The sequence below is a fragment of the Schistocerca gregaria genome, chromosome 1 (genome assembly GCF_023897955.1).
Source record: "Schistocerca gregaria isolate iqSchGreg1 chromosome 1, iqSchGreg1.2, whole genome shotgun sequence".
Lineage (NCBI taxonomy): Eukaryota > Metazoa > Arthropoda > Insecta > Orthoptera > Acrididae > Schistocerca > Schistocerca gregaria.
Genome location: NC_064920.1, coordinates 151,018,788 through 151,045,498, shown reverse-complemented (window position 1 = coordinate 151,045,498; position 26,711 = coordinate 151,018,788). Strand labels below are relative to the sequence as shown.

Sequence of the window (26,711 nt, the reverse complement as noted above, 5' to 3'; positions counted from 1 at the left end):
CAACAATAAAGTCTGAGACATTTTTTACTGCTATCAGTATAGTAACTTGTCTTAAAACCAGAGATATGAGGTAGAAAGCGAACGTGTCTAGCAATGATAAAAACTGAATTTGAAAATAAACTGTAGCATCGAAGTGAGAGTTGACTGCACTCTTACGAACAGCTTACACTTAGAGAATATGAAGCAAAAACTGAAGGTTCATGCACAGTTTTTAACTAACTTGGCAGAAAACATTTAGGGATGCAATGCAAACACATTCACCTCATTTGTATAACATGACCCAGTATCATTCATTTTGTAGTCCTGGAACTCTCATATCAAATATTACTATACAACTACTAAAACCAATGAGAATAACTTCAATAGCTCTCTGGCCTACCTGAAACACTGTTTTCACAATTTCAACAGTAACATACCAACTAAAATCAGACTATATCAAAATACATTGAAAGTAAACAGAAAAATAGAGGACACTAAAAACTGTCTAAATGTGAGGCCTAATCTGGATATAGAATGTTCAGGACTTTGTGATATATAAACAGATCTTTGTGGCTACCTAAGGACGGGAGTTAGATGCCCCAAAGACATAACAATAAAACCTTCATTATGTCTGTTTAGAAACACAGTTCAGTAGCAAGGGTATTGCAGTACTGCCTACACATTAACTGGCTAGTGAAAATTAATAGTATTACCTAGTGTTTACTATTACATTAATAAAGTATCGTGTGACATTCCATGTGTCTACCAGTAATTTATGCATTGCTCTGCAAAGCTTTAAAGTTCCAAATTTGTCAGGTATTGATAGACTTTAGTCTCATCCTATTGCACATTATTTGCTCACAAATTTATATTTGAATAGGTTCCACCTTCAGCAAACACAAACTTTTCTTTGCGACTAACCAGACATGTTTCACTGAAGTTACAGCATTATCACTGAAGTTACAGTATTATAAGTGGATTTTTTATTACCTCTCTGTCAAATACCAGGAAAACAGCACTTCATATCTGTACATACATAATTCAGTACTTAAAAAAATTATTCACATATTTTAAGATGGACAGTTGTTTTAATGTGTACCTTGTTAACACATGAAACTGGAACTGTGTCACTGTTTTCTCATCGTGTGAACAGGAACACAGTGCAGATAAGTGGAAGAATACTGTATTGCTTGCACATGTGCAATCTCTCTCTCTCTCTCTCTCTCTCTCTCTCTCTCTCTCTCTCTCTCTCTCTCTCTCTCTCTCTCAAAAACACACATGCACACCCATGCTTCCACATAGAATAAAATAATGTTAACCAGAAAAGTGCAACATTACCACTCATAAATTTTGATGTAAGTCACTTTCCTACATTAAGTTCTCATAAAACAAATTTATTTGTAAGGAAACACAGGCACAAGATTGAGTTTCAGTCTCAAGATCAATATTTCCTTATAGATGTAATAATTACCATATTTTGAGATAATCAGTTGTAGATAAACAATACTGAGTTGCTGAATGAGTTCTTTAAAATACTTTCCTCTTTGTTGGCATCCAGTTTGAGGAAATCATCTCTTTAGTTTTCTTGATGCACCCACAGGGAATTTTATATCAGAAGTATACTGTGTTGTTATTGTCGTCAACAACAACAACAACAACAACAACAACAACAACAAGTGCAGCAACCAGACTGCAGCTTGAGAACACAAACGGAGGCACTAATTGAGAAAGGAGTGATATAGGTTTGCACTCTATCCCTAAGTTACTGTCTCTACATTGAGCAGGCAATAAAGGAAACTAAGAAGAATTTAGAAAGGAAGTTAAGTTTCAGGGAGGACAAATAAAAACTTGGAGATTTGCCCGAGATATTGCAGTTCTGTCAGATGAACACAAACAAACAGAAATGGATGTAATGGAAAGTGTTTTGAATTAAATTGGGTGATATTGAGGGAATATGATTAGGAAATGAGACATTAAGTGGTGAATGATTTCTGCTTTTCGGGTAGCAAAATTAGCATTGATAGCTTCAGTAAAGAACATGTAGGCTTAGATGTTTGAAATTCCTTTATGGAAGTATTAGTCACAAATGTAGCTTATACAAATGAAACATGGATGACACAGTACACATGAGAGGCAAGATAAGATCTGGGAATGTAGTGTTACAGAAGAATGCTAAAAATGCAATGTTTTCATCAGTCATTTTATTGTTTTTACACATAGTGAAATTCTAAATTACATTGTTTTAATTTTTATTTTTTATATTTTCTAAAATATTTAAGGTACACATGTGTACTTAAGGTATAATCATTAGAAGGAAAAATTTTAATAACACTTAATAAAAAAATCTTGGTCATAGAATTTTAAAAAGAAATTGTTTTTAAGTAAACACAAATATATATTTCACTTCCTGTACACTGTTACCATGCATGAAGTACACATTTCATTGCTGCATTTAGAGGCATTCTTCACCATTCTTATGAATTATATCTTTAAAACACTGTAAGTAGCACTGCATGCAGTGTGTGGTACAATCTAGCGGCAAAAATCGATACTATGGAGCACAAACATATGATGCAGGTTTTGTGTTGGTAAAACGTATTTCTTAATTTTACAGTGTGAATTCTGGAAGTCCACACATGTGTAAACAAGGAATAACGAGGTTAATCTTCCCAAAAGTATCATGGTTGCGGTCAGTTGTCATAGCATGTAGTTAAAGAAGCAAACAATAGCGAAAAATCTATAATTAGCTAAGTGCTATTTTCAAATAGCATGTCTCAGTGATCTACTGGTTGTACTTATAAACATACAATGTCTGAAAAACATTGATTGATGATTTAACCAGAATGAGCTGTTTCACACGGGTATGTTGAACCGTGTTAGTTCATCTTTCTTGTATTGTCTTACATACAGGGTGTTTCAGAAAGAATATATATATATTTATTAAACTTCAAGGCATACGAATATGAAACATTACACACCTATTTACGAACCTGTCAAGTTCAGATTACAGATGTTCAATGTTTCCTCCATCAATGACACAAACAATATCACATCGATACTCAAATTCCTTCCGTACTCGGGCAAGCATGTCCTTTGTCACTAATATTATGGCAGTACAGATCCAGTTCTTCAAATCTTCCAGGTTCTGTGGGAGTGGTGACACAGAAATGTTGTCTTTAATGAAACCCCACAGGAAGAAGTCAGAGGGTGTCAAAGCGGGTGACCGTGGAGCCCAGCTGAGACCTGCTAAGTTGCCAGCTCCTTGATGACCAATCCAACAGTTCGGTAGAGTTTCATTTAGATATTCATGCACTTGGCGACTCCAGTGAGGGGGTGTCCCGTCTTGTTGAAAATAGAAGTTGTCTTCGTGCAGCCTCAGAAGCAACCAGTTTTGTAACATAGCAAGATACTGCTGACCATTGACTGTGTTTCCATCAAAGAAGAATGGGCCATAAACAGATGATTGGGATATCACACAAAACACATTGACTTTGGGCAAATCTCGTAGATGTTCAGTGGCTGCATGTTGGTTTTGTAGTCCCCAAATTCGAACATTGTGTTCGTTTACCAGACCACTAACATGGAAATTTGCTTCACCACTGAACACGATGCGTTGTGTGGAAGTGTTATCATTATCAATAGCATCAAGAATCTCATTAAAAAATGCCGCATATTTGCATTTGTCATCAGGATGCAGAGCTTGTAACAGCTGTAACTTGTGTGGCTTCATAACCAACTGATGTCTCAAAACTTGCTAAATTGTTGTTGTGGGCAGTTGTAACTCCCGACTGGCATGACGAGTTGATTTTGAAGGACTACGTTGGAAAGCAGTTTGAATTCATGCAACATTTTCTTCAGGAACATGAGGGCAGCCAGGACTCTTTCTTTACATACACATCCTGTATCTAGGAACTGTCAATACCATCTGGGAATGTTCCACCCATTCAGAGCATCAGTTTGATACCTCAACCTGAAATGTCTTTGCACTGTAATCATGGAATTGCACTTTGCAAACTCAAGAACACAAAATGATTTCTGCTGTGGAGTAGCCGTTTTAAATATAAGATGGTTACCAAGATAAACAGAAACAACAGACATCTAGCAGCTATTAATATAAACTAGACTATGTATTCATTTCTCCAATAGCCGAGCTGAGGTGCAGCGATAAATAGTTTGGACAAAATAATACTTTCTAATATACATATTCTTTATGAAACACCCTGTAGGATGAACTTAAAGAATATGAAATTCTAACAAAAATTCTGTAGAACTGATTAATAGGAGGAAAACTTCATTTATCATCTTTGTTGCCTTTGGACGGCTTCCTCAAATGCGTAAAGACCTATGTCAGGGCTTCCCAACCTTTTCAGCTCGTGGACCCCTTCTTCAGTCGAAAACCCATGGCGGACGCCTAGTCAGTCAAGAGCACAGTTACTTTAAATTTCAGAGCGAAACCCATGGGAACTGAAAGCGTCTTAATGCATTTTCCCAGTGCCCCCCCCCCCCCTCTCGCCCTTCCCCCCCCCAGAAGTATCAATAGTCTTTGGTTTAAAGATGAATGAAAACAACTTGAAGGTCAAAAATCGACTTATGAAATTGGTAGTGCACTGACAAAGCAAGTTTAACATTTAATGACGCCTGGGGCCGCATATATGCCAGCGAGTGCTGTGATTGGTCGACAAAGCTCGCTCCGCGCATCTACTGCCATGAGCCGGCACACAAACGACCCCCTTATTGTTGCGAAATAGTCAATCAGAGAAGTCACATTCTCGGGCACTAAACTGTGTGTGCGTTCTCACTTAGGAACTGCCAAGGCTGCTTGGGAAAACGACCTGAAGTAAAAGTAAACGTTTTTTACACGAAAAAAAAATAGTGATGAATTTGATTTTCACATTTTTATTCAATAATTTTACTCATTATTTTACACGATTTGGTGAAGGGTGGCCGTGGACCCCCTAGAAAGAGCCGGCGGACCCCTAAGGGGTCCGCAGACCACATGTTGGAAAGCCCTGACCTATGTAATTCAAAGCAGTTATGCATCAAGGCATTTCAGACACAAGTTATATTCGACATAGAAAAGGAGAAAGGAATCGAGTAAAATTTCTTAATTTTTTTTTATACTTGTCCACGTGGTGTACTTTATAAAACATTAAAATGTGGTGACTAGTTTCAGTTGACCTAATAATTTCTCGGTTGCACCAATCTTTGCACGAAACAAGTTGCACGCAAATGGTTTCATATACTTCTGTAGACACAGTGTGACCAGTGTACACTTCAGTTTTATTGCTTTCTAAGTGCCACAGTCATGTGTATAATGAAAGTTTTGGCAGCTGTAAAATTGTGGTAGAGTTATGCTTGTTTGTGTTAAATCGCAGTACAAGGGGTGGGAACAGTGAGATCATGTTTGGTCTTGCGGCTGGATAGTGAAAACTTTCCTACGCCAACTGTTTCCTTTAAAAAAGAATAAGATAACTCAAAGCATGGGATTTTGTCTTGGAGATATGTGGTGGTCTACAGCTAGATGTTTTGTTGCCTGTATTTTTCTAAATTCGTTTGTATTTGTACTCCTAACTGAATGAATTTTGCTCTCCAATTCATGTATTGTGAAGCCATCCAGTTTCAGATCACATATGATGGCCTCAAGCACAGCAGTATATCTCTGCTTGTTTTTAAGTCTGCACCACGTAAATCCCACAAACGCACATGCATGGCATTGGTACCCAAAAAACTGAACAATTTTCTCTGTTCCCCATGTCATATTTCAGTTTGTGCAATCTACTGTCACACCTAACCTCAATACTAGCATCTAGTGCTGACAAAGTTGGAATATTGTGATAGTGTTTAATTTCGCCACCGATTTGTGCAAACTCGCGCCACACATGTACAGTGGCTGGTAGCACAGTTGTGTGCAACATAGTGTCATCATGTAAACTAGGTTTCACAGAAAAAAAACCTGAATAAATCAGCAAGGTAAAACTGACTGGTTCAAAACCTATAGGAATAAGAGAAATGACAGAAATGTGTTACCTAGTGAAAATTATTACAAAAATAAAAACAGGAATAATAAACAGAAAAAATAAAAACAGGAATAATAAACAGAAAGAAATATACCATGCTTGAGTGTTACTCATATGGACATGGCACATTATCCCTTTGATGTAATCATAATATTGTTAATTTATATATATTATGCATTTAGCTGATGCCCATTTATTACAGTAGAATCTCACTAATCTGACCTCAGATGGTCCGATTCCCCACTTAGTCCAACCATCCCATTCCTGGTGTTTGTTAGAACTTGACAATGACTCATCATCAGCAATATTGATCATTAGGCAGCTGACCATTGATAGGTGTGGTAGTCAGACCAGTTTTAATATGAAATGTCTTGTTTCTAACTCAATCACTAATTTTGTAATGCAAACACTTCTTTTAGAAACTAGTAACAGTGTTGTTGTTGGTGGTGGTGGTGGTGGTGGTGGTGGTGGTGGTGGTGGTGGTCTTCAGTCCTGAGACTTGTTTGATGCAGCTCTCCATGCTACTCTATCCTGTGCAAGCTTCTTCATCTCCTAGTACCTACTGCAGCCTACATCCTTCTGAATCTGCTTAGTGTATTCATCTCTTGGTCTCCCTCTACGATTTTTACCCTCCACGCTTCCTTACAATACTAAATTGGTGACCCCTTGATGCCTCAGAACATGTCCTACCAACCGATCCCTTCTTCTAGTCAGGTTGTGCCACAAACTCCTCTTCTCCCCAATCCTATTCAGTACCACCTCATTAGTTATGTGATCTACCCATCTAATCTTCAGCATTCTTCTGTAACACAACATTTCGAAAGCTTCTATTCTCTTCTTGTCTAAACTATTTATTGTCCATGTTTCACTTCCATACATGGCTACACTCCATACAAATACTTTCAGAAACGACTTCCTGACACTTAAATCTATACGCGATGTTAACAAATTTGTCTTCTTCAGAAATGCTTTCCTTGCCATTGCCAGTCTACATTTTATATCCTCTCTACTTCGACCCATCATATAAGAAGTACGTAAAACTGAATTATGGCATCAACTAAATGACGACATCTTTAGCAAAGAAACTGAAAGTGCTTGAAATGTTGGGTAAGGAGAGCCTCTTTAAAACATTGCAAGTGAGGTAAGGACTGGCATAACAACTGTTAAGGACTGGTAAAAGGTATGAAAACTCTTGTAAGTCATACTGACGTGATCTATGATGTAAAAGGACTGAAGACTTCGAAGAAGCCTGAAAGTGAAATTCTGGACAATGCTTTGTGGCTGTGGTTTGAACAGGAAAGAAGAAAAGGATCTCTGTAATCTGGACCAATCATAAAAGAAAATGCACTGGTTTCGTATGAAAAATTACATGAAAGTGAAAAGTTTACAACAAGTGAAGAATAGTTACATTGGTGGAAAAAACAGTGTGGCATATAAAATGTAATTACTCTAGGTGAGAAGCTGCCTGATGATGACAAAGTTGCAGATGAATTTGTCACGAAAATTGAAAACTTGGTTAAAAAGCTAAACCTGACCCTTGATCGTGCGTATAACATTGATGAGTGTGGCTTGAACCAAATGCTGCATATAAGTATTGTTGCTATACAAAAGCAATCTCTTGCAGGTACAAAACTTGCCAAAGAAAGAATTACTATTGCTCTCTGTAGTACCGCTAATGACATTAACAAGATGCCATTATTTGTGATCAGAAAGGCAAAAAAAAAAAAAAAAAAAAAAAAAAAAACTGAAGATATTAAAAAACATTAATATCACAGCAGTATCATGTATAACTGCAACCACAAGTAAACATGATGGATGATATCCAGTTTCTTTAAGGAATTGTTTTATGAACAATTAGCGCCTATCATTACAAAATACTTAAAAAGTGAGTAGAAAAAAGAAACCAACACCTCTCTAAATGTGCTGTATTGATACTTGACAGTGCGACATCTCATCCATCTGAAGGTGAACTTCAAAAGATGAGGTGAAACTTTGTTTCTTCCTGCCAACATAACATGTCTAATCCAATTCATGGACCAGAATGTCAGTGAGTGGCTCAAGAGGTAATATCATCATAAATATAACTTATCAACTTTATATTAAAAACAAAGATTCCAAGACTTACCAAGCGGGAAAGCGCCGGTAGATAGGCACAATGAATAAAACACACACACAGAATTTCTAGCTTTCGCAACCGATGGTTGCTTCCTCAGGAAAGAGGGAAGGAGAGGGAAAGACGAAAGGATGTGGGTTTTAAGGGAGAGGGTAGAGAGAGAGAGAGAGAGAGAGAGAGAGAGAGTGTGTGTGTGTGTGTGTGTGTGTGTGTGTGTGTGTGTGTGTGTGTGTGCGCACACACACACACACACACACACACACACACACACACACTCTCTCTCTCTCTCTCTCTCTCTCTCTCTCTCTCTCTCTCTCTCTCTCTCTCTCTACCCTCTCCCTTAAAACCCACATCCTTTCGTCTTTCCCTCTCCTTCCCTCTTTCCTGAGGAAGCAACCATCGGTTGCGAAAGCTAGAAATTCTGTGTGTGTGTTTGTGTGTTTTATTCATTGTGCCTATCTACCGCGCTTTCCCGCTTGGTAAGTCTTGGAATCTTTGTTTTTAATATATTTTTCCCATGTGGAAGTTTCTTTCTATTTTATTTACTTATCAACTTTATTTAGATAGGACACAAGAAGGTAGGTTGTTTCAAGCAATGAAATCGGGAATATTGAAGGTGTGATCTATACAGTTGCCAAAGTTTGGGAAGGAAATGTTGTCACAAACTGTGGCTGGAAATGAATGAAATTAAAGATGAAATTAAAGATGAAACCTCAAATGAAATGGGCGAAGAGAATTAAGATGAAACAGATCATGCAACAAGTGGTGAAAGTCAATACTCTCCAAGGATTTTGTTGCATTTGCAAACTTTACAACTGGACATTGAACCCAGTGTCAGGAATGAGTGGATCAGTACAGCTGAAGTTCACTGCACAATGGGAGAATAATTAACTGATGATCAAATCATTGATACTGTAAATTGGAGAACCGATGAAAATGAGAAAGGTGATGATGGTAATGATGACAATGAACCTATGGCTCAAGTATCACATACAATTAGTAAAAAAAGTGTTTGGTATAACCTTTCAGTAAATTGAATAGCCATATGTCCACCCAAAAGGCATTTTGTGGATAGATAAAGGTGGGACACAGTGGCAAAATCAAGATTTTTGGTTGCTAAGCAAAAGCTCATTACAGATCTTTTTCATCCTGATTAACAATAGAACACTTTTTATCAAGTAATGTCATGTTTTAAATAGTTAATTACAAATCAGCTGTGTGTCACTAATAAGATATGGACAGCTGTTGAACTTTCACTTACAGTAGCAAAATAGTTACTGTAAGATACAGGTGTATTTTAGAGTACAGACACTACTTTACATTACACATTTGTATAAGAATTTTTAGTGTGCTGACGTTTTCTTTTTTGTTTTGTTACTAACTGAAACTGTTCTTCCGATAATCCGACCTTTTTTGCATTCTGACCATGCTCTCGGCTCCGTAGGGGATGGATTAGCGAGGTTCTACAGTACTTTTATTTATTTCCTTGCTTTCTGTCTTGTATAAGTTTAAGGTTTTGATTTGTAAAATTTAACTTAAGGCAATTTTCTGTTCTTTATTTGTTCTCAGATGTGATCAGGGTTGCTTAGTCAACTAATACAAGTTGTCACATTTTAATGTTTTATAATGTACATGATCTAGACAATTATAAAAAAAATTAAAAATTAATACCTCAAGTCTTCCTCAAATTAATCCCCTGGTTCATGAAGTTATATTTCACTTGAAGAAAGGATGATTGAGAATAATTGTTTGCATGAACTTAGTTATGAGTTCATAGTATAGCAGGCTGTGAAATGTAGAAATTTAGTGGCTTAGTAGGCAAAATATGTGATTGCACTTTCATCAGATATCTCTTCATGCTCCCACTTCATATTGTTATTCTGATAACTGATGATGATATGATGCAATGCTTGCATATTTTGTTCCACTGCATCAAAACTCCGAACAGCTACTGGAACCTGGTGCAGTGCTGCATGATATCTAATTGTTTTTTCTTGCTCTAGTAGATAAGTATAATTATAATGTCCTCACCATTCATAAAAAACACAACACTCTTTTGTAGATCAGCTGCCTCTTTCTTTCATTATTACTTGTGTACTAAAGACCAAGAAAATATAACTTCCTTTTACAGGAAACAGTTTCAGTACTTTCTTCTTGCTGTATCTTGCGGATATAAATTATGTTTTGACCATTTACTGCTGGCTCTCATGATCTGGCCAGAAAGTAATTAATGTGCTCGCTTTTGCAGAGTCGGTGAGCTCAACAGATTACCATCGACCTACCGTACAAGAAATATTTGGTATGACGCCATCCACAAGCCTTAGTTCTTGTGCATCATCATCATCCTCACCAACTTTCCGGGAGCGATCTCTGAGTTCCGGTGCCAGTGCCAAAGGCAACACAGTACGAGGCAACTGGCCCTTCTCACGTAACAATCAAGACTGATGGCAGCCACAAAATGGGCCTGTCAGTCCTCCATTCCCAGTATTTCTGTCTTTCTACAAAATGTTGAAGAGAGGGTGTAAATTGTTCAAAATTGTAGCGTGTTTTTCATGCCAGAAGAAATTATTCCTTTTTTTCAGTTTTGTTACCTGATTTTTCTAGACTTTGTAGTTTTACGTATTCACACTTAAGTGTAATACTTGCCATCAGCAGCAACGCTTATTGTATGACTGCACTTTTGTCATTTTACTGATAAATGTATGCAGTACTTCATTTGATTTTGTTATACAAGTTGATAGGCATGTACCTTTTTTATTGTATTATATTAAGTTGTTGTAGATAGTTTTTTTTTTCATTGTACAATATTTTATTTAAATGTCGCAATGCAGACAAAATGCAAATAGAAGAGCTGCACTAGAATTAATGGGATGAGACTGCATTCTCTGAGAAACTGCTGCAGTTACTGTGTGTCTGCAGCAGTATGTTCTAATTTACCGAACCTGGCAAGAATGCCAATTATGTGAGATTTTATTTGTTACTGCCATGTGCAGAAGAAAGGTCTGACAGAGTCAGTACGCAGTCGATTACTATTTTTGGGTGTGATGGATGTTCAAAGTGTCACACAATAAATACTTGAAATTCTTTGCATCATAGGTAGCTGTTTTGTGAACATGTTAATATTATAATACTGATTTTGAACAGTGTCAGATGCGTGGAGAATGACTAAATTCACACCCAGTTGTTAGGATTTTACTTGTGCTTTAGATAGGCTGTAAGCCAATTAGCTGCAATTCTGTAGCAGGCAGGACTTAAAACCACAAGAATAGGTAGAATTGTTTCCTGCTATGAACAGCAGAGCAGAAAGGAATGGACAAAGGAAATTTGGATCTTCAGATTCATCATAAGAATTACTACGTCATCTTTTATACCTCAGCATGTAATTAATGTTAATAGTAGCAGTGTACATTGTTTCTCTGTAGTACTGTTTGTAAAGAAATATGTTATTTATAGAATTTCCATTTTATAAACAGTTTGACATCTATTTTATAATTCCTTCCTTCATGTGTGTCGTATAGGAAAAAATCAAAAAGTAAAGTATTTATTTTCTTTTTTCCCCATTTTTGAAATGTATGTCAAACATCTGTGGAACAGAGGTTCTTATTTAATATCTAAGAGATAAAGTAGATTATTTTGTACTTGGAGAAGTAATTATTTTGTGGATTATCCTGTGCATGTGTAGCTTTCCAATACTGCCTTCATGAAGTTGCACCAACTCCGTGTATGGATAAGACATTCAGATGCCACCCATTACAGTTGTGATAATTGAGACAAAAATCTAAATTCTGATTGATGAAAATAAACTTTTATTTCTACATTATCTGTGAAAGTTAGTGGATGAGGTATGAATGATTGAACATACCATTTTCTGCTGGCGTAAAATGAACATTAAACACACATTTTTTTGATCATCACGTAATGTGCACTTCAAGAGTGATAGAGGAGATTAGCTTTTAAGGGCACAAAATGTGTGATGTCATTGTTGAAGTCACTGAAAAGTTATTTTAAGATCTATATTTGCTCACTGTAGATGATTATTTGATTGCTGTATAGAGACTGTATTTTTAAAGTATAATTAAAATTAAAACTAAAATTTCAATGGATTTTTGTATCTCAAAGCAAATACAAATGCAATAAATTCTCATCACAAAGCACATACTTAATGCTGAGGTACTTTTCATATTGTTTAGCTACAAACTGTGTTGGTTATTATGTCCAGCATGATAGAATAATTTAATATTATTGGACGAATTGCTCATTATTGTCAACTAATGTGTCCGTTTAATGTGATTATAGTCTTACCCTAAATTGTCATCATATGTGGTTAAGATCTACATCTGTTTCTGTAAATTGTGTGCAACCATTCCTATGAGTCATACTGTTTGTTCCCTTCTTTATCAATTCATCTACAATTTTAAGATTATGTACAAATAGTTTAGCTTGGATCAAAACATTTGACAGAAATTGTAATAAAGTTCTGTAAAAAAATTAAATAGATTTATTATAGCTGACTGACATTGTTTTAGTCTTTCACATGCTTTTATCAGTAAACTTTGTGTTCCATTTTCCAGAAATCTGTAAGAAAATGTAGAGAACAAAAAGACTACACTTACATTATTTTGTGTATTTATAGATTAAATTTAACCAACAAATATAAAATGAACTTCATTCTCTGATAGAAAATGGAGCATGAATGTGAGAGATTTCTTAAAGCACAAAACCGTTTTAATGTCATTGTTAAATCCCAATATAGCTCTGAAGTAGATTAATAGTGAGATCGTCACACCTTCCCCTTCCTTAAGAATAAATTTGTAACAAATTATAAAGTGTTAAATGATACCTTTCATTAGGATACTACTGGGATCATTGCAATGTCGGAGGCTATTAAATGGTAAGCACGTTGATTTGAGAGACTGATTATCTTGTAAGAAAGCACTGGAAGCAAACCATCTTCAGTGACTGTCAGAGAGTAAATTGGAAGGAAGAAATGTGGCAGTTTTAGTATCACTGGTATTTTGACATAATTTGTGTGTCATGTTTGGGCTATGAGGAATCTTTTTGTGGAATGTTTCTAAGGCAAGTAATCAAATCTAGCTCCCAAATGAGACATGTGGTTTTGCAGTTTCGCCCCATGACATTAAAGCAGTGTGTATGTTGACTGACCATAAGAAATGCATTTATCCTGACATTTAATTTAGAATGGAGACATTGAAGGATGGCATGTTGCCAGTTCGGTGCTGTAAGTAAGTCAGAAAACAAATGGCAAACCAAGCCAGTGTGTTGCCAGAAAATTAATATGACCACATTTTTCTAGACCCAAATTTTCAACATATTAAAAAATGTTGACACTGGAAAAAAGGTAATAAATGCAAAATATCACTAATTTGTTACAAAATGTATGATAATTTATATTTTATTTGTGATTTCTAAGATGAAGCATGAGCAGATGTACTGTATTTATCAGTGCTGTGAATCTTCTTCAGAATATCTGTATTCTTTAACAGCATATAAAAATTTTTACTCTATTCACTAACATAGCTTTGATAGAGCAAAATGTGTTTTGTCCCAGACCTGGTTCATACACTATTCATGTGGGAAAACACCCTTTCAGTGGCAGCATTAGTGCTAGGAAGGCAGGAAAGAAACTCTGCTAACTTGAGTAAATTTGAGAACTGAATGTGATTATGGCTGAAATGAAAAATCGTTTCAACCCATCTTTGAGCTGGCAAATTGTTGTTAACAAATGTAACTGTTACAGGTGAAATAATATCTAATTTGGGATAAATCATTTCATAATTGTTAAACACAAGACAAATAGGGGTCCCGAATGATGTCTGAAATATTATTTGGCTTGGCTGTTTACCAGGAGTATGTAACCAATGAAATTAAATGTGTCATGCCTGTGTAATGGGGGAGATATGGGTCAAAGCTATCTTCCAGCAAAAATTAAAAATTCACATGGACTGCATTACATTAAAGATGACTTGGGCCTCAGAGCCTTATGGGTGGATATTGTACCCAATAATTAGGACATGGGTCATGTTGGACAAACTATTATCATTATGTACAACAGCCCAACCATATAAACCTAAGAGGCACCTTAAACTTATGTGGCTATATCAAAACAGATGGTTGATTTTCCTGACACCAGGAGTAAAGCAAAAACAAAGGCTATGAAATGAATTAGGCGAAACACAAGAAGAGATTCAAAATGTGGAAACTATTTGATATAAAGTTAAAAGAGGCAAGATGGCATGGAGGAAAAATCAAAGAGACAGAAGAAGAAGAAGAAGAAGAAGAAGAATTGGTTAGAAATGAGGAATCCATCTCATAGTAAAAGAATGAAAGAAATGTGAGCACAAAAGAAGGCCAACCTAAGCTTCCAAGCACATTGTACAGTTGTAATTGGATAGAAAAAAAATCTACTCACCAAGTGGTGACAGAACACACAAATAAAAGAAAGTTACATTCAGGTCTGCTGTTCCTTCTTCGGGCAGAAGGGTTGAAGAGGAAGGAAGAGGGGTGAAGGAAAAGAACTGGAGAGGTCTAGGAAAAGGGTACATTCTGGGCAAGTCACCCAGAAGTGCATGTCAGGGGAGACTTACCTGACAGGATAAGAAGGAAAGACTGATTGTTGGGGACTGCATCGGATGAGATTTGAAAACCTGAGAGCTTAAAGGTGAGGACAGGGTAATATGCAAGTTCAAACATCATGCATGAGTTAATAAGAGTGAAAAGCTAAGTGCATTGTAAGTAATAGAGGTGGAAGGGGAGCAATAAAAAATAGATGGGTAGGACAATGAAAGACGTAGAAAATTAAATTAAAGTGAAGAAAAGAGTAGTTACTGTGAAGAAGTACTGAGATGGATGAAATTAATGTAAATTAAGGCCAGGTGGGTGGTGAGAACCAACGATGTGCTGTAGCTCTACTTCCCACCTGCAGAGTGCTGAGAAACTGGTGTCTGGGGGGTAGAATCCAGAAGGTGCATGTGGTGAAACAGGCACCGAGTCATGACTAACATGTTGTAGAGCATGCTCTGCAACGGGCTATTGTGTGTTGCCAGTATCGACCCTCTGCCTATTCCCATTCATCCTAATTTATAATTTGGTGGTAGTCATACCAATGTAAAAGGCTGAACAGGGTTTACGTAACATCTGGTATATGACATGTTGTTTCATAAGTGGCTCTCCCTATGATAGTATATGTTTTGCCAGTTACAGGGCTGGTATAGACGGTGGTAGGAGGGTACATAGGGCAAGTCTTGCAGTGTGGAGCCATAGGGTAGAGAGATTGGTGTAGTAGGAAACTGGAAATATTGCTTTGCAACTCACTCCCAAAACATTTCCAACAGCAAATCTTGACATTCAACCGTGCCTTGAACAGTTGTGACAACAATCCCAACTTCATACACCACCATTACTTCAAAATCATCCCTTACATGTCTTCCAAGAATTCCTCACATCCAGCATTGCTTCACAATCCTTCCTCAGGTTACTACATCGCCACCCTAACCTGTCTTCTGCAGAGCACCAGGCTCTAAGTTCCCTAAAAGCTGACGACTCCATCATTATCTTCCCAGTGGACGAAGGATTTAGCACTGTGGTACTTGGCCGAACGGAGTATGTTAGTGAAGGTCTATGCTTGCTGTCTGACACCTCTAAATACAGTGCCTGCCATAAAGATAAAATCCCTGTGATTCAAATTGACATGCAGTCCTCCTTTAAAACCTCAGACTTCTCTCAAGGACTAACACCTCAATCCATAGAATTTCTCACCCTACCCAGACAACACCCACCCACCTTCTACCTTCTTTCTAAGATCCACAAACCTTGTCAGCCTGGTTGTCCTATTGTTGCTGGCCTCAAAGCACCCACTGAATGTATATCTGTCTTAGTTAATCAGCACCTGCAACCTATAGTACAAAAGACTTCCTGCTATACAAAGATACCAACTATTTCCTAGATCTTCCGAAATCCCTGCCCATCCCTCTCCCACTACACAACTTACTGGTTACCATTGATGCCACCTTCCTCTATACCAACATCCTCCATGTACACGGTATGTCTGCTGTTGCTGAACATTTTCTCAGTCAGCATTGACCTGGTTCCAAACCTATGACATCCTTCTACTCATCTTAATCTTCTACTCATCTCTTAACTTTATACTGACAAACTACTACTTCAGCTTTGAGGTGCAGACATACAAACAGATCAGGGATATGGCCATGGCAACCAGGATGGCCCCTTTCTATGTCAACCTTTTTGTGGTTTACTTGGAGGGGGCTTTCCTGGGATTCATAAGTCTATAGCCCATGGTTTGGTTTAGATACATAGATGACATCTTTACCATATGGACTCATAGTCGGGCTGACCTGTTAAAATTCCTGGAATCTTTGAGTACCTTCTCCCAATTAAATTTCGCATGGTCCTATTACGAATCCCATGCCACTTTCCGAGATGATGATCTCGTCCTCACCAAGGGCCAGTTACACACTTCTGTCCACATTAAATCTACTAACAAACACATTACTTATATTCTGACAGTTGCCATCCTTTCCATGTCACACGTTCCCTCCCATACGGCCTTGGCATTTGCGGAAAATGTATTTGTTCAGATGCATACTCTTTACAGCGATATACCACCATTCTCACCTCAGCATTTACTGAATGTAATTATTGCACCTGCCTAGTTCAGAAGCAGATCCAGGGTTGCCACAAGTTCTGGAAATCAGGGAATTTCAAATGTATTAGGGAAATAGCAGGGAAATTTGGAAAAAAAACTGGAAAAAAATCTCTCTCTCTCTTTTTTTTTTTCCTCTCTCTGTTGTTTACTGAGATGTCATGCTCTGTCACTGACTGGGCACAGCTGAGTACGTACACCACTTCAATACTCTCTCATTCTTACTGCTTCTCCCCTTCCCACCCCACCCCACCCCACCCCTCCCCTCAGCTTGCAGTCAGTGCTGCCACCACTACTTGCTGCTAGCCTAACAGCTGCCGATGAGAGGCAGGGTGGCATGAGAAGTGGTTTGTTTGGGTGTGATTCTCAGAGCTTGTCGATGCAGGGGCCAGAGACAATGGTCATGTGTGCATGAGATGTGATAGTGTGAATGTGTGTGCACTCTCGTTTTCTGACAAAGGCTATGGCCAAAAATTTAGTTGTGAGAGTGTGACTGTCTTTTCTGTGTGCCTGTATGTAGTTCAGCGATCATCTTTATGGTGAGTTGCTACCTACCCTCTTTAGTATTGATTCTCAGGGTCTTTTTACCCACTCCATCCATGTCTCCTCACCAAGAAAGAAACTATTTGTTCCAAAAGCTATGAAGTGTGTCAAATTTTTCTTCATGAAGGTCAGGCCAGTATTTTGCCCCTCATTAACCCAATTTTAAAAGAAAATTGTGAAAAAATATTAATAAAATCAGTAATGTTTGTGTACACACATCTCCTGTGTACTTCTGGTCACTGGAACTCGACATGCCAAGCTTTTGGTAAGTACTGCTACTGTTTGTCAATGCAGCTCTGTAGCTTTCATTTTGGCTCTCTCAACATTTTTGCAATGATTTGAAACAAATAAGCTCAGTAAGGCAAATCATTCTTATGTCCTTGATGACAGTTGCATTGTAACGGTTGATGATATATTCAAATAACAGACTACTAAGATCAATGAATTCTTTCTAACAGTAACTGAATACACATTGCAACAAAATGACCATCAGAAGTGTATCCATCAGACTTACTTAACCAAGCGTTGCAGCTTCCACAACGAGGTGTCAGTTTTGCCAAATCATCTGTTGGGTAGATCACAAAAATATTATGTCAATGAAAAGCAACTCTTCTAAGATGGAATTTAAACCAAAGTACCGAAATCTTATGCTGATGTGCTAGTGCCCCATGGCATTACCTTCTTTACCATTGATAACTCAAGATGAAAGACAAGTATGCATTTATAAAAGCAGAGAACAGCAACTGACCATTAATTATACTGGTCAACAAACAGATTTTTATTGTGTGCATTTGTTTCTAGGTCGGTGAGTTTACCTAATTTTAAGATGCTAAATTCAGATATACAACTAGATTTTCTCTGTTGCATCACATTTTTCAGATAAAAAATAACAAAATTAAATTCATTTTATTTCTAATATGTGGTGCAGATTAATAGAACCAAAGTATATAATTTAGGGGTAAAGGGCACCACTCCCTGTGATGTACCATAATTTTGATACAGCCACAGAAGGAGATTTTACTCATCACCACCCTCAACTATTTATAATGCACCGAGGCAAACACTATGAAAGAAGAACACTGAAACATTGATTATGATTAGGGACAATTGACAAACACTCAACTTTGTACAAAATGTCTCAGGCAGCAGATCCTGAAGTTCAACCAGTTTCAGAAGCTAATATACAGTTCTTATCCCATGAGAATGTTCACTAAAGACTGGCTGGTGTGGACTCACTAGAAGCAGATGACGCATCATGAAGCACACAAGTAGAAGGCAGTGTTCTTGGTAGTTAAGCTGACATGGCCCTGTCCACTCAGCTATGGCACTGGCGCCCGTCACTTCTCTGGTGGCGCCACTGCTGAAACTTCTTGGTGCCTCAATCTCTGGTCTATATGTCATCTCTGGAATGCATTGTCAACCTATCGACACATGTGGTGCTGCCTTGTGGAGCATGCTGTGCTTACAGCACCACACTCCTTGCCCCCAAATCTCTTGGTCTTGGTCATATATTGTTGTGGGGTGAACTGGCAATGAGGGGAAGTCTGGGTGCAGGCACTGCACATGGGACAGAAACCAGGACTCAAGCGACCAACAGGCTCCCATTCACGCCTTGGCATTGAGCCTGAGAAAACCATAGGGATGATACCCAGCTACATCCAAGACTGGAGTCTCAACTGCTGGATGACCCCTATTGGAGAGGAAGGTCGTATGGCACAGAGGTGTCACCCATGGTGACATGGGGTACTATGATGATGGCATCAGGGATGAGGGCATGTCCACCTCCATGGGAATTGCCTTGGGCTGAGATGCCATCTGGCTCATGGGCCCACGGCTCACGGATGTGATCCAAGCTCCTGGCTACATACTGAATCTATAAAACGAAACACAGTGGTAGGATCATGCAGTCTCAAGGGACAAATCTGCCTCAGTGGTGTATTATGAGCAGGGGAAGAAACCAAGAACATGTTGAGCCCAGGGACACGCAAAATGGTCCTCTGTTGCCATCGCTGACTGGGTCAGAAGGCCCTGACGAATACTGCATCCTGGATCTGAAAATGAGAATCTTTGTAATGACTGGCACTCATCATCTCAGCGGATGAAACAGGTTGCAAAGTCAACAGCTGTGCAGGAGTTAAGCCGGGAATATCCATTTTAAGGTATCACATGGTAGGTGATGGGAGCAATTGCAAGGCTTTCTCATGTGAGTGAGTTCCTCAGAATTTACTCATCTGCATCTCGAATGTTCGCAAAAAATGTTCAGCTTCATCATAGGACTGTGTGTGGAATGGTGTTAAGGCCACAGGTTCAACATCATTGCAAAATTTTCAAATTCCTGTGAGGTGAAATGCTGTCCATTATCACACACTACTACTTCTGGCAAGCCCTTGATGCAAAAAGCTGAAGTAAGTGTTCGGATAGTACTGGCCAACATTGTAGAGTTCATTAGTTCAACAAAGGGAAAACTACTGAAGGCATCCACTACAATACGCCATCGTATGTTCCACAAAGGTCCAGCAAAATCAATAGGGATGTGTTTCTGTGGACTACTAGGGTGTGGTTAGTCAGAAAAGTCTGTAGGTGGAGCCACCTGTTGCTCCGTGCAAGTGGTGCATTGTGACATCATGTCTTCAGTCTGGGTGTGCATCCCTGGCCAAGCATAATGGCTTTGAGTGAATAGCTTTGTCCTCACAATACCCCAGTGTCCCTGATGCAACAACCTTAAAGGATCCTGCTGAAGGTTGCGTGAGATGGTGACCCAGGCCTGGTCATTCTTAGTGCGTAACATTAAAACATCATGCTGTACTGACTAGATAGTGACTGAAGTATTGACATTTTTCCAGTCGAACAATGTCTTTCATTCTTCTTAGCCAGCCTGTGCATATGTAACTGAGCACTATACTTAAATCTGCACACGCAGCTGTCTCCTGTGCTATGCAACTGAAGTCCATGGGAAAACTGTTATTTATCAGAGTCTTAGCCAGAAGTTTGGAGGCTAATGCTATTCAGTGATCCGTTGATCCAACACAATGTGGCAAAGTGGTGCCTAGATCACTAGCAAAAGAATAACACAGGCACTTCAATATCATATTTATCTGCCAATACCAGGCAAGCATCTTTCCAGTAAAATCTCTCCCCTGTGTGGGAATATACATAAAGGATGTATGAGTACAGGTTGTAGACACGTGGTAGATGACATATGGAAGTTTAGGTCTGCCAGTCAACAGATGAGGTCGACCTGTATGCTTTTGCATTGTACATGTCCCTTCACGTTTCCACTTCACTATCAACTCAGTAACAGAGGACCTAGGGATGTTTAGGAGTGTGGAAATCTCGTGTAAAGACGTATGACACAAGTTCCACCCAATCACCTGCCCATATTCGAAGTCTGCTTGATAATAATTCATGAAGTTCAGCCCTAAGATTGCTCAGTATCCCTCACTGACATTCCTTGGTCTAATACAGAAATTGAGCAATGCTGATCCCAATGATTTCATGTCATATCCGTGTTAGAATGTATCGTGGGGAGCTCAGACCATACCTACTCAAGTGCTCCAGACTAATTACCAACAGATAAGTCCTCCTCCAACGAACCATGGACCTTGCCGTTGATGGGGAGGCTTGCGTGCCTCAGCATTACACATAGCTGTCTAGTAGGTTCAGTCACAATGGAGGGGTATCTGTTGAGAGGCCAGACAACAGAACTTTTACTGGCAGCAAAACTACGAAGGCGCACGTGCCACTTCATTTCTGGTAAAACAGGGTTCCAAGTTTTACTTAGCGGGCACCCGTTATGACAGTTAATTTTGACAGATCCTTTTAAAATGCAATCCCAGTAATGTGATGTGGGTGCAACCACTTTTGACTCATTGTATAGCATCCTTAGTCCCTTTGTAAAACAGTGCTCAGTCACTGCAGGTTTGTCAGGTTGTAATAATCGCGTATGGCAATGATGTTCAACACCTATGTCATTGGCGGTATGAATAGTTTAGGCAACATACATTGTACCACATCCACATGATATTTTTTAAATGCCAGGCTTCCTCAAACCCAAATCATCCTTAATAGAGCCAAGAGCTGCTGGTGGGCAGACTACATCTGATTTCATATTGCTTTAAAACCCTACCAATTTTGGCAGACAAACTCCCAGCATATATAAAGAAAGCCACTGAACTAAAAGTGTCTTAAGCAGGTTTGGATAGTGACTCAAACTCAAAAGCACATCAAACCTGTCTGTTCAGATAGCTGTTATGATTAAAGATGATCGTAAGATGGAACTCTTGTGGTAAATTCTCAGCATCTGAGATAGCATATCCTCTTTTGACCAAGGTCCATAGAATTCCTGTATGTTGAAATGATGGGTGACAGCTGGTAGCATGTAAATACTTATCACTATGTTTCGGTTTCCTATGAGCTTTCTGTCCAAGAGTTCTGTCATCTTTTTTATAGACCAGTACATCCAAAAGGGGAACTTCCCCTCCTTCCATTGTGAATTTGATGTTAGAATGACGACAATTAAAATGGTCCAATAACTGATGCAAAGAATCTATTCCATGTGGCCAAACAAAAAACACATCATCAACACACCAGGGGGCGGACACACAGGCTTCGAAACAGATGTTCTTTCTGTCATATCCTCAAAGTCTTCCCCCCTCCTCTCTTCCCATGAACCACCTAACTTGCCGTTGGTGGGGCAGCTTGTGTGCCTCAGCGATACAGATAGATGTACTGTAGATGCAACCACAATGAAGGGGTATCTGTAAAGAGACCCGACAAATGTGTGATCCCTGAAGAGGGGCAGCAGTTTTTTCAGTAATTGCAGGGCAACAGTCTGGATGGTTGACTGATCTGGCCTGGTAACATCAACCAAAAAGGCCTTGCTGTGCTGGTACTGTTAATGGCTGAAGGCAGGGGAAACTACAGCCATAATTTTTCCTGGGGGCAAGCAGCTTTACTGTATGGTTAAATGATGATGGCATCTGCTTGGGTAAGACATTCGAGAGGTAAAATAGTCTTCCATTCAGGTTCGCAGGTGAGGACTACCCAGGAGAAAGAAACTGGCATTCTATGGATTGGAGTGTGCAATGTCAGATCCCTTAATCGGACAGGTAGGTTAAAATATGGATAAGTTAAAGTTAGAAACAGTGGGTATTGGTGAAGTTCAGTGGCTGGAGGAACAAGACTTCTGGTCAAGTGAATACAGTGTTATAAATACAAAATCAAATGTGGGTAATGCAGGAGTAGGTTTAATAATGAATCAAAAAATTGGAACGTGGGTAAGCTACTATGAAGAACGTATTGAATGCATTATTGTAGCCAAGATAGACAGGAAGCCCATACCTACCACTGTAGTAGAAGTTTATATGCCAACTAGCTCTGCAAATGATGAAGAGAGAAAAAATGTATGATGCAGTAAAAGAAATTACTCAGATAGTTAAGAGAGACAAAATTTAATAATCATGGGGGACTGGAATTCAATAGTAGGAAAAGGAAGAGAAGGGAAAGTACAAGGTGAATATGGATGGGGGTAAGAAATGAAAGAGGAAGGTGCCTGGTAGTATTTTACAAAAAGCATAACTTAATCATAGCTAATGCTTGGTTTAAGAACCATGAAAGAAGGTTGTATATGTGTAAGAGGCCTGGAGACACTACAAGGTTTCAGACTGATTATATAGTGGTGAGTCAGAGATTAGGAACCAGGTTTTAAATTGTAAGACATTTCCAGGGGCAGATGTTGACAGACCTCAATTTGTTGGTTATGAACTACAGATTAAAACTGAAGAAACTACAAAAAGGTAGGAACTTAGAGAGGTGGAACCTGGATAGACAAAGAAACAGAAGTTGTAGAGTGTTCCAGAGAGCATTAGTAAACAGTTGACAAGAACAGGGGGAACGAATACAGTAGAAGAAGAATGGGTACCTTTGAGAGATGCAATAGTGAAGGCAGCAGTTGGTCAAATAGGTAAAAAGAGGAGGGCATGTAGAAATACTTGGTTAGCAGAGTAGATATTGAATTTAATCGGTGAAAGGGGAAAATATTAAAACACTGTAAATGAAGCAGGTGAAATGGAATACAAACATTTCAAAAATGAGACCAACAGGAAGTGCAAAATGGCTAAGCTGGAATGGTTAGAGGACAAATCTACGGATGTAGAAGCATATATTATTAGGGGAAAGACAGATGCCACCTACAAGGAAATTAAAGAGACCTTTGAAGAAAAGAGGATGACCTGTATGGACATCAAGAGCTCAGATGGAAAACCAGTCCTAAGCAAATAATAGAAAACAGAAAGGAGGAAGGAGTATGTAGAGGGTCCATACACAGGTGATTTTCTTGAGGGCAAGATTACGGAAATGGAAGAGGACGTAGATGAAGATGAGAAGGGAGCTATGATACTGGATGAAGATTTTGACACAGCACTGAAAGACCTAAGTTGAAACAAGTCCCCAGAAGTAGACAACATTTTGTTAGAACTACTGATAGCCAGCCATGACAAAACTCTTCCATCTGGTGAGCAAGATGTATGAGATAGACGAAATACCCTCAGACATTAAGAAGGATATAATAATTCCAATCCCAAAAAAATCAGTTGTTAACAGGCATGAAAATTACCAAACTATCAGTTTAATATGTCACAGCTACAAAATACTAACTCAAATTCTTTACAGACAAATGGAAAATCTGGTAGAAACCAATCTTGGGGAAGATCAGTTTGGATTCCGTAGAAATGTTGGAACATGAAAGGCAATACTAACCCTATGACTTATCTTAGAAGATAGATTAAGGAAAGGCAAACCTACATTTCTAGCTTTTGTAGACTTAGAGAAAGCTTTCGACAATGTTGACTGGAATACTCTCTTTCACATTCTGAAGGTGTAGGGTGTAAAATACAGGGATCGAAATGCTATTTGCAGTTTGTACAGAAACCAAACGGCAGTTATAAGAGTCGAGGGACACAAAAGGGAAGCACTGGAGAAGGGAGTGAGACAGGGTAGCAGTCTCTCCCCAATATTATTCAATCTGTACGTTGAGCAAGCAGTAAAGGAGACAAAAGAAAAATTAGGAGTAGGTATTAAAATCGATGGAGAAGAAATAAAAACTTTGAGGTTCGCCGATGACATCATAATTCTGTCAAAGGCAGCAAAGGACTTGGAAGAGCAGTTGAACAGAATGGATAGTGTCCTTAAAGGAGGATATACTATGAACATCAACAAAAGCAAAACGAGGACAGTGGAATGTAGTCAAATTAAGTCGGGTGATGCTGAGGGAATTAGATTAGGAAATGAGACACTTAAAGTAGTAAAGCAGTTTTGCTATTTGGAAAGCAAAGTAACTGATCATGTTTGAAGAAGAGAGGGCATAAAATGTAGACTGGCTATGGCTAGAAAAGCATTTCGGAAGAGAAGAAATTTGTTATAAATGAGTGTAGATTTAAGTGTCAGGATGTCGTTTCTGAAAGTATTTGTTTGTATTGAGTTTAGCCATGTTGTTGTTGTTGTTGTTGTTGTTGTTGTTGTTGTGGTCTTCAGTCCTGAGACTGGTTTGATGCAGCTCTCCATGCTGCTCTATCCTTTTGCAAGCTTCTTCATCTCCCAGTACCTACTGCAACCTACATCCTTCTGAATCTACTTAGTGTAGTCATCTTTTGGTCTCCCTCTACGATTTTTACCCTCCACGCTGCCCTCCAATACGAAATTGGTGATCCCTTGATGCCTCAGAACATGTCCTACCAACTGATCCCTTCTTCTGGTCAAGTTGTGCCACAAACTTCTCTTCTCCCCAATCTGATTCAATACTTCCTCATTAGTTATGTGATATACCCATCTAATATTCAGCATTCTTCTGTAGCACCACATTTCAAAAGCTTCTATTCTCTTCTTGTCCAAACTATTTATCGTCCATGATTCACTTCCTTACATGGCTACACACCATACAAATACTTCCAGAAATGACTTCCTGACACTTAAATTTGTACTCAATGTTAACAAATTTCTCTTCTTCAGAAAAGCTTTCCTTGTCATTGCCAGTCTACATATTATATCCTCTCTACTTTGACCATCATCAGTTATTTTGCTCCCCAAATAGCAAAACTCCTTTACTACTTTAGTGTTTCATTTCCTAATCTAATTCCCTCAGCATCACCCGACTTAATTCGACTACATTCCATTATCCTCGTTTTGCTTTTGTTGATGTTCATCTTATATCCTCCTTTCAAGACACTATCCATTCCATTCAACTGCTCTTCCAAGTCCTTTGCTGTCATTGACAGAATTAGGATGTCATCGGCGAACCTCAAAGTTTTTATTTCTTCTCCATAGATTTTAATGCCTACTCCTAATTTTTCTTTTGTTTCCTTCACTGCTTGCTCAATATACAGATTGAATAACATTGGGGAGAGACTACAACCCTGTATCACTCCCTTCCCAACCATTGCTTCCCTTTCATGTCCCTCGACTATTATAACTGCCATCTGGTTTCTGTAAAAATTGTAAATAGCCTTTCGCTCCCTGTATTTTACCCCTGCCACCATCAGAGTTTGAAAGAGAGTATTCCAGTCACCATTGTCAAAAGCTTTCTCTAAGTCTACAAATGCTAGAAACATAGGTTTGCCCTTCCTTAATCTAGCTTCTAAGATAAGTCGTAGGGTCAGTATATCCTCACGTATTCCAACATTTATACGGAATCCAAACTTATCTTCCCCGAGGTCGGCTTCTACTAGTTTTTCCATTCATCTGTAAAGAATTCGCGTTAGTATTTTGCAGCTGTGACTTATTAAACTGATAGTTCGGTAATTTTCACATCTGTCAACACCTGCTTTCTTTGGGATTGGAATTATTATATTCTTATTGAAGTCTGAGGGTATTTCGCCTGTCTCATATATCTTGCTCACCAGATGGTAGAGTTTCGTCAGGACTGGCTCTCCCAAGGCCGTCAGTAGTTCCAATGGAATGTTGTCTACTCTGGGGGCCTTGTTTCGACGGACAAGAAATGTTTTAGACAAGAAGAAAATAGAAGCTTTTGAAAAGTGGTGTTACAGAAGAATGCTGAAGATTAGATGGGTAGATCATGTAACTAATGAGGGGGTACTGAATAGAACTGGAGAGAAGAGGAATCTGTGGCACAACTTGACTAGAAGAAGGGATTGGTTGGTAGGACACATTCTGAGGCATCAAGGGTTCACCAATTTAGTATTGAAGGGAAGTGTGGAGGGTAAAAATCATAGAGGGAGACCAAGAGATGAATACACTAAGCAGATTCAGAAATATGTAGGTTGCAGTAGTTATTTGGAGCGAAGAGACTTGCACAGGATTAGTGTAGCATGGAGAGCTGCATCAAACCAGTTTCTGGACTGAAGACCACAACAAGAACAACACCAAG

At 38.6% G+C, this 26,711-nt stretch overlaps 1 protein-coding gene across 7 annotated transcripts in view; it reads left to right on the top strand.

Moving 5' to 3' along the window:
• The window catches only part of LOC126335027 (rhotekin-like), a 1,081,506-nt gene extending 1,068,885 nt beyond the window's left edge, over positions 1-12,621 (top strand). For all 7 annotated transcript variants that reach the window (XM_049997890.1, XM_049997871.1, XM_049997901.1 and 4 more), the window contains exon 9: positions 10,358-12,621. In XM_049997890.1, coding sequence (XP_049853847.1) covers positions 10,358-10,554 — 197 coding nt within the window. In that variant the 3' untranslated portion in view covers positions 10,555-12,621. The remainder of the gene's footprint in view (positions 1-10,357) is intronic.
• The last annotated feature ends 14,090 nt before the right edge of the window (positions 12,622-26,711 follow it).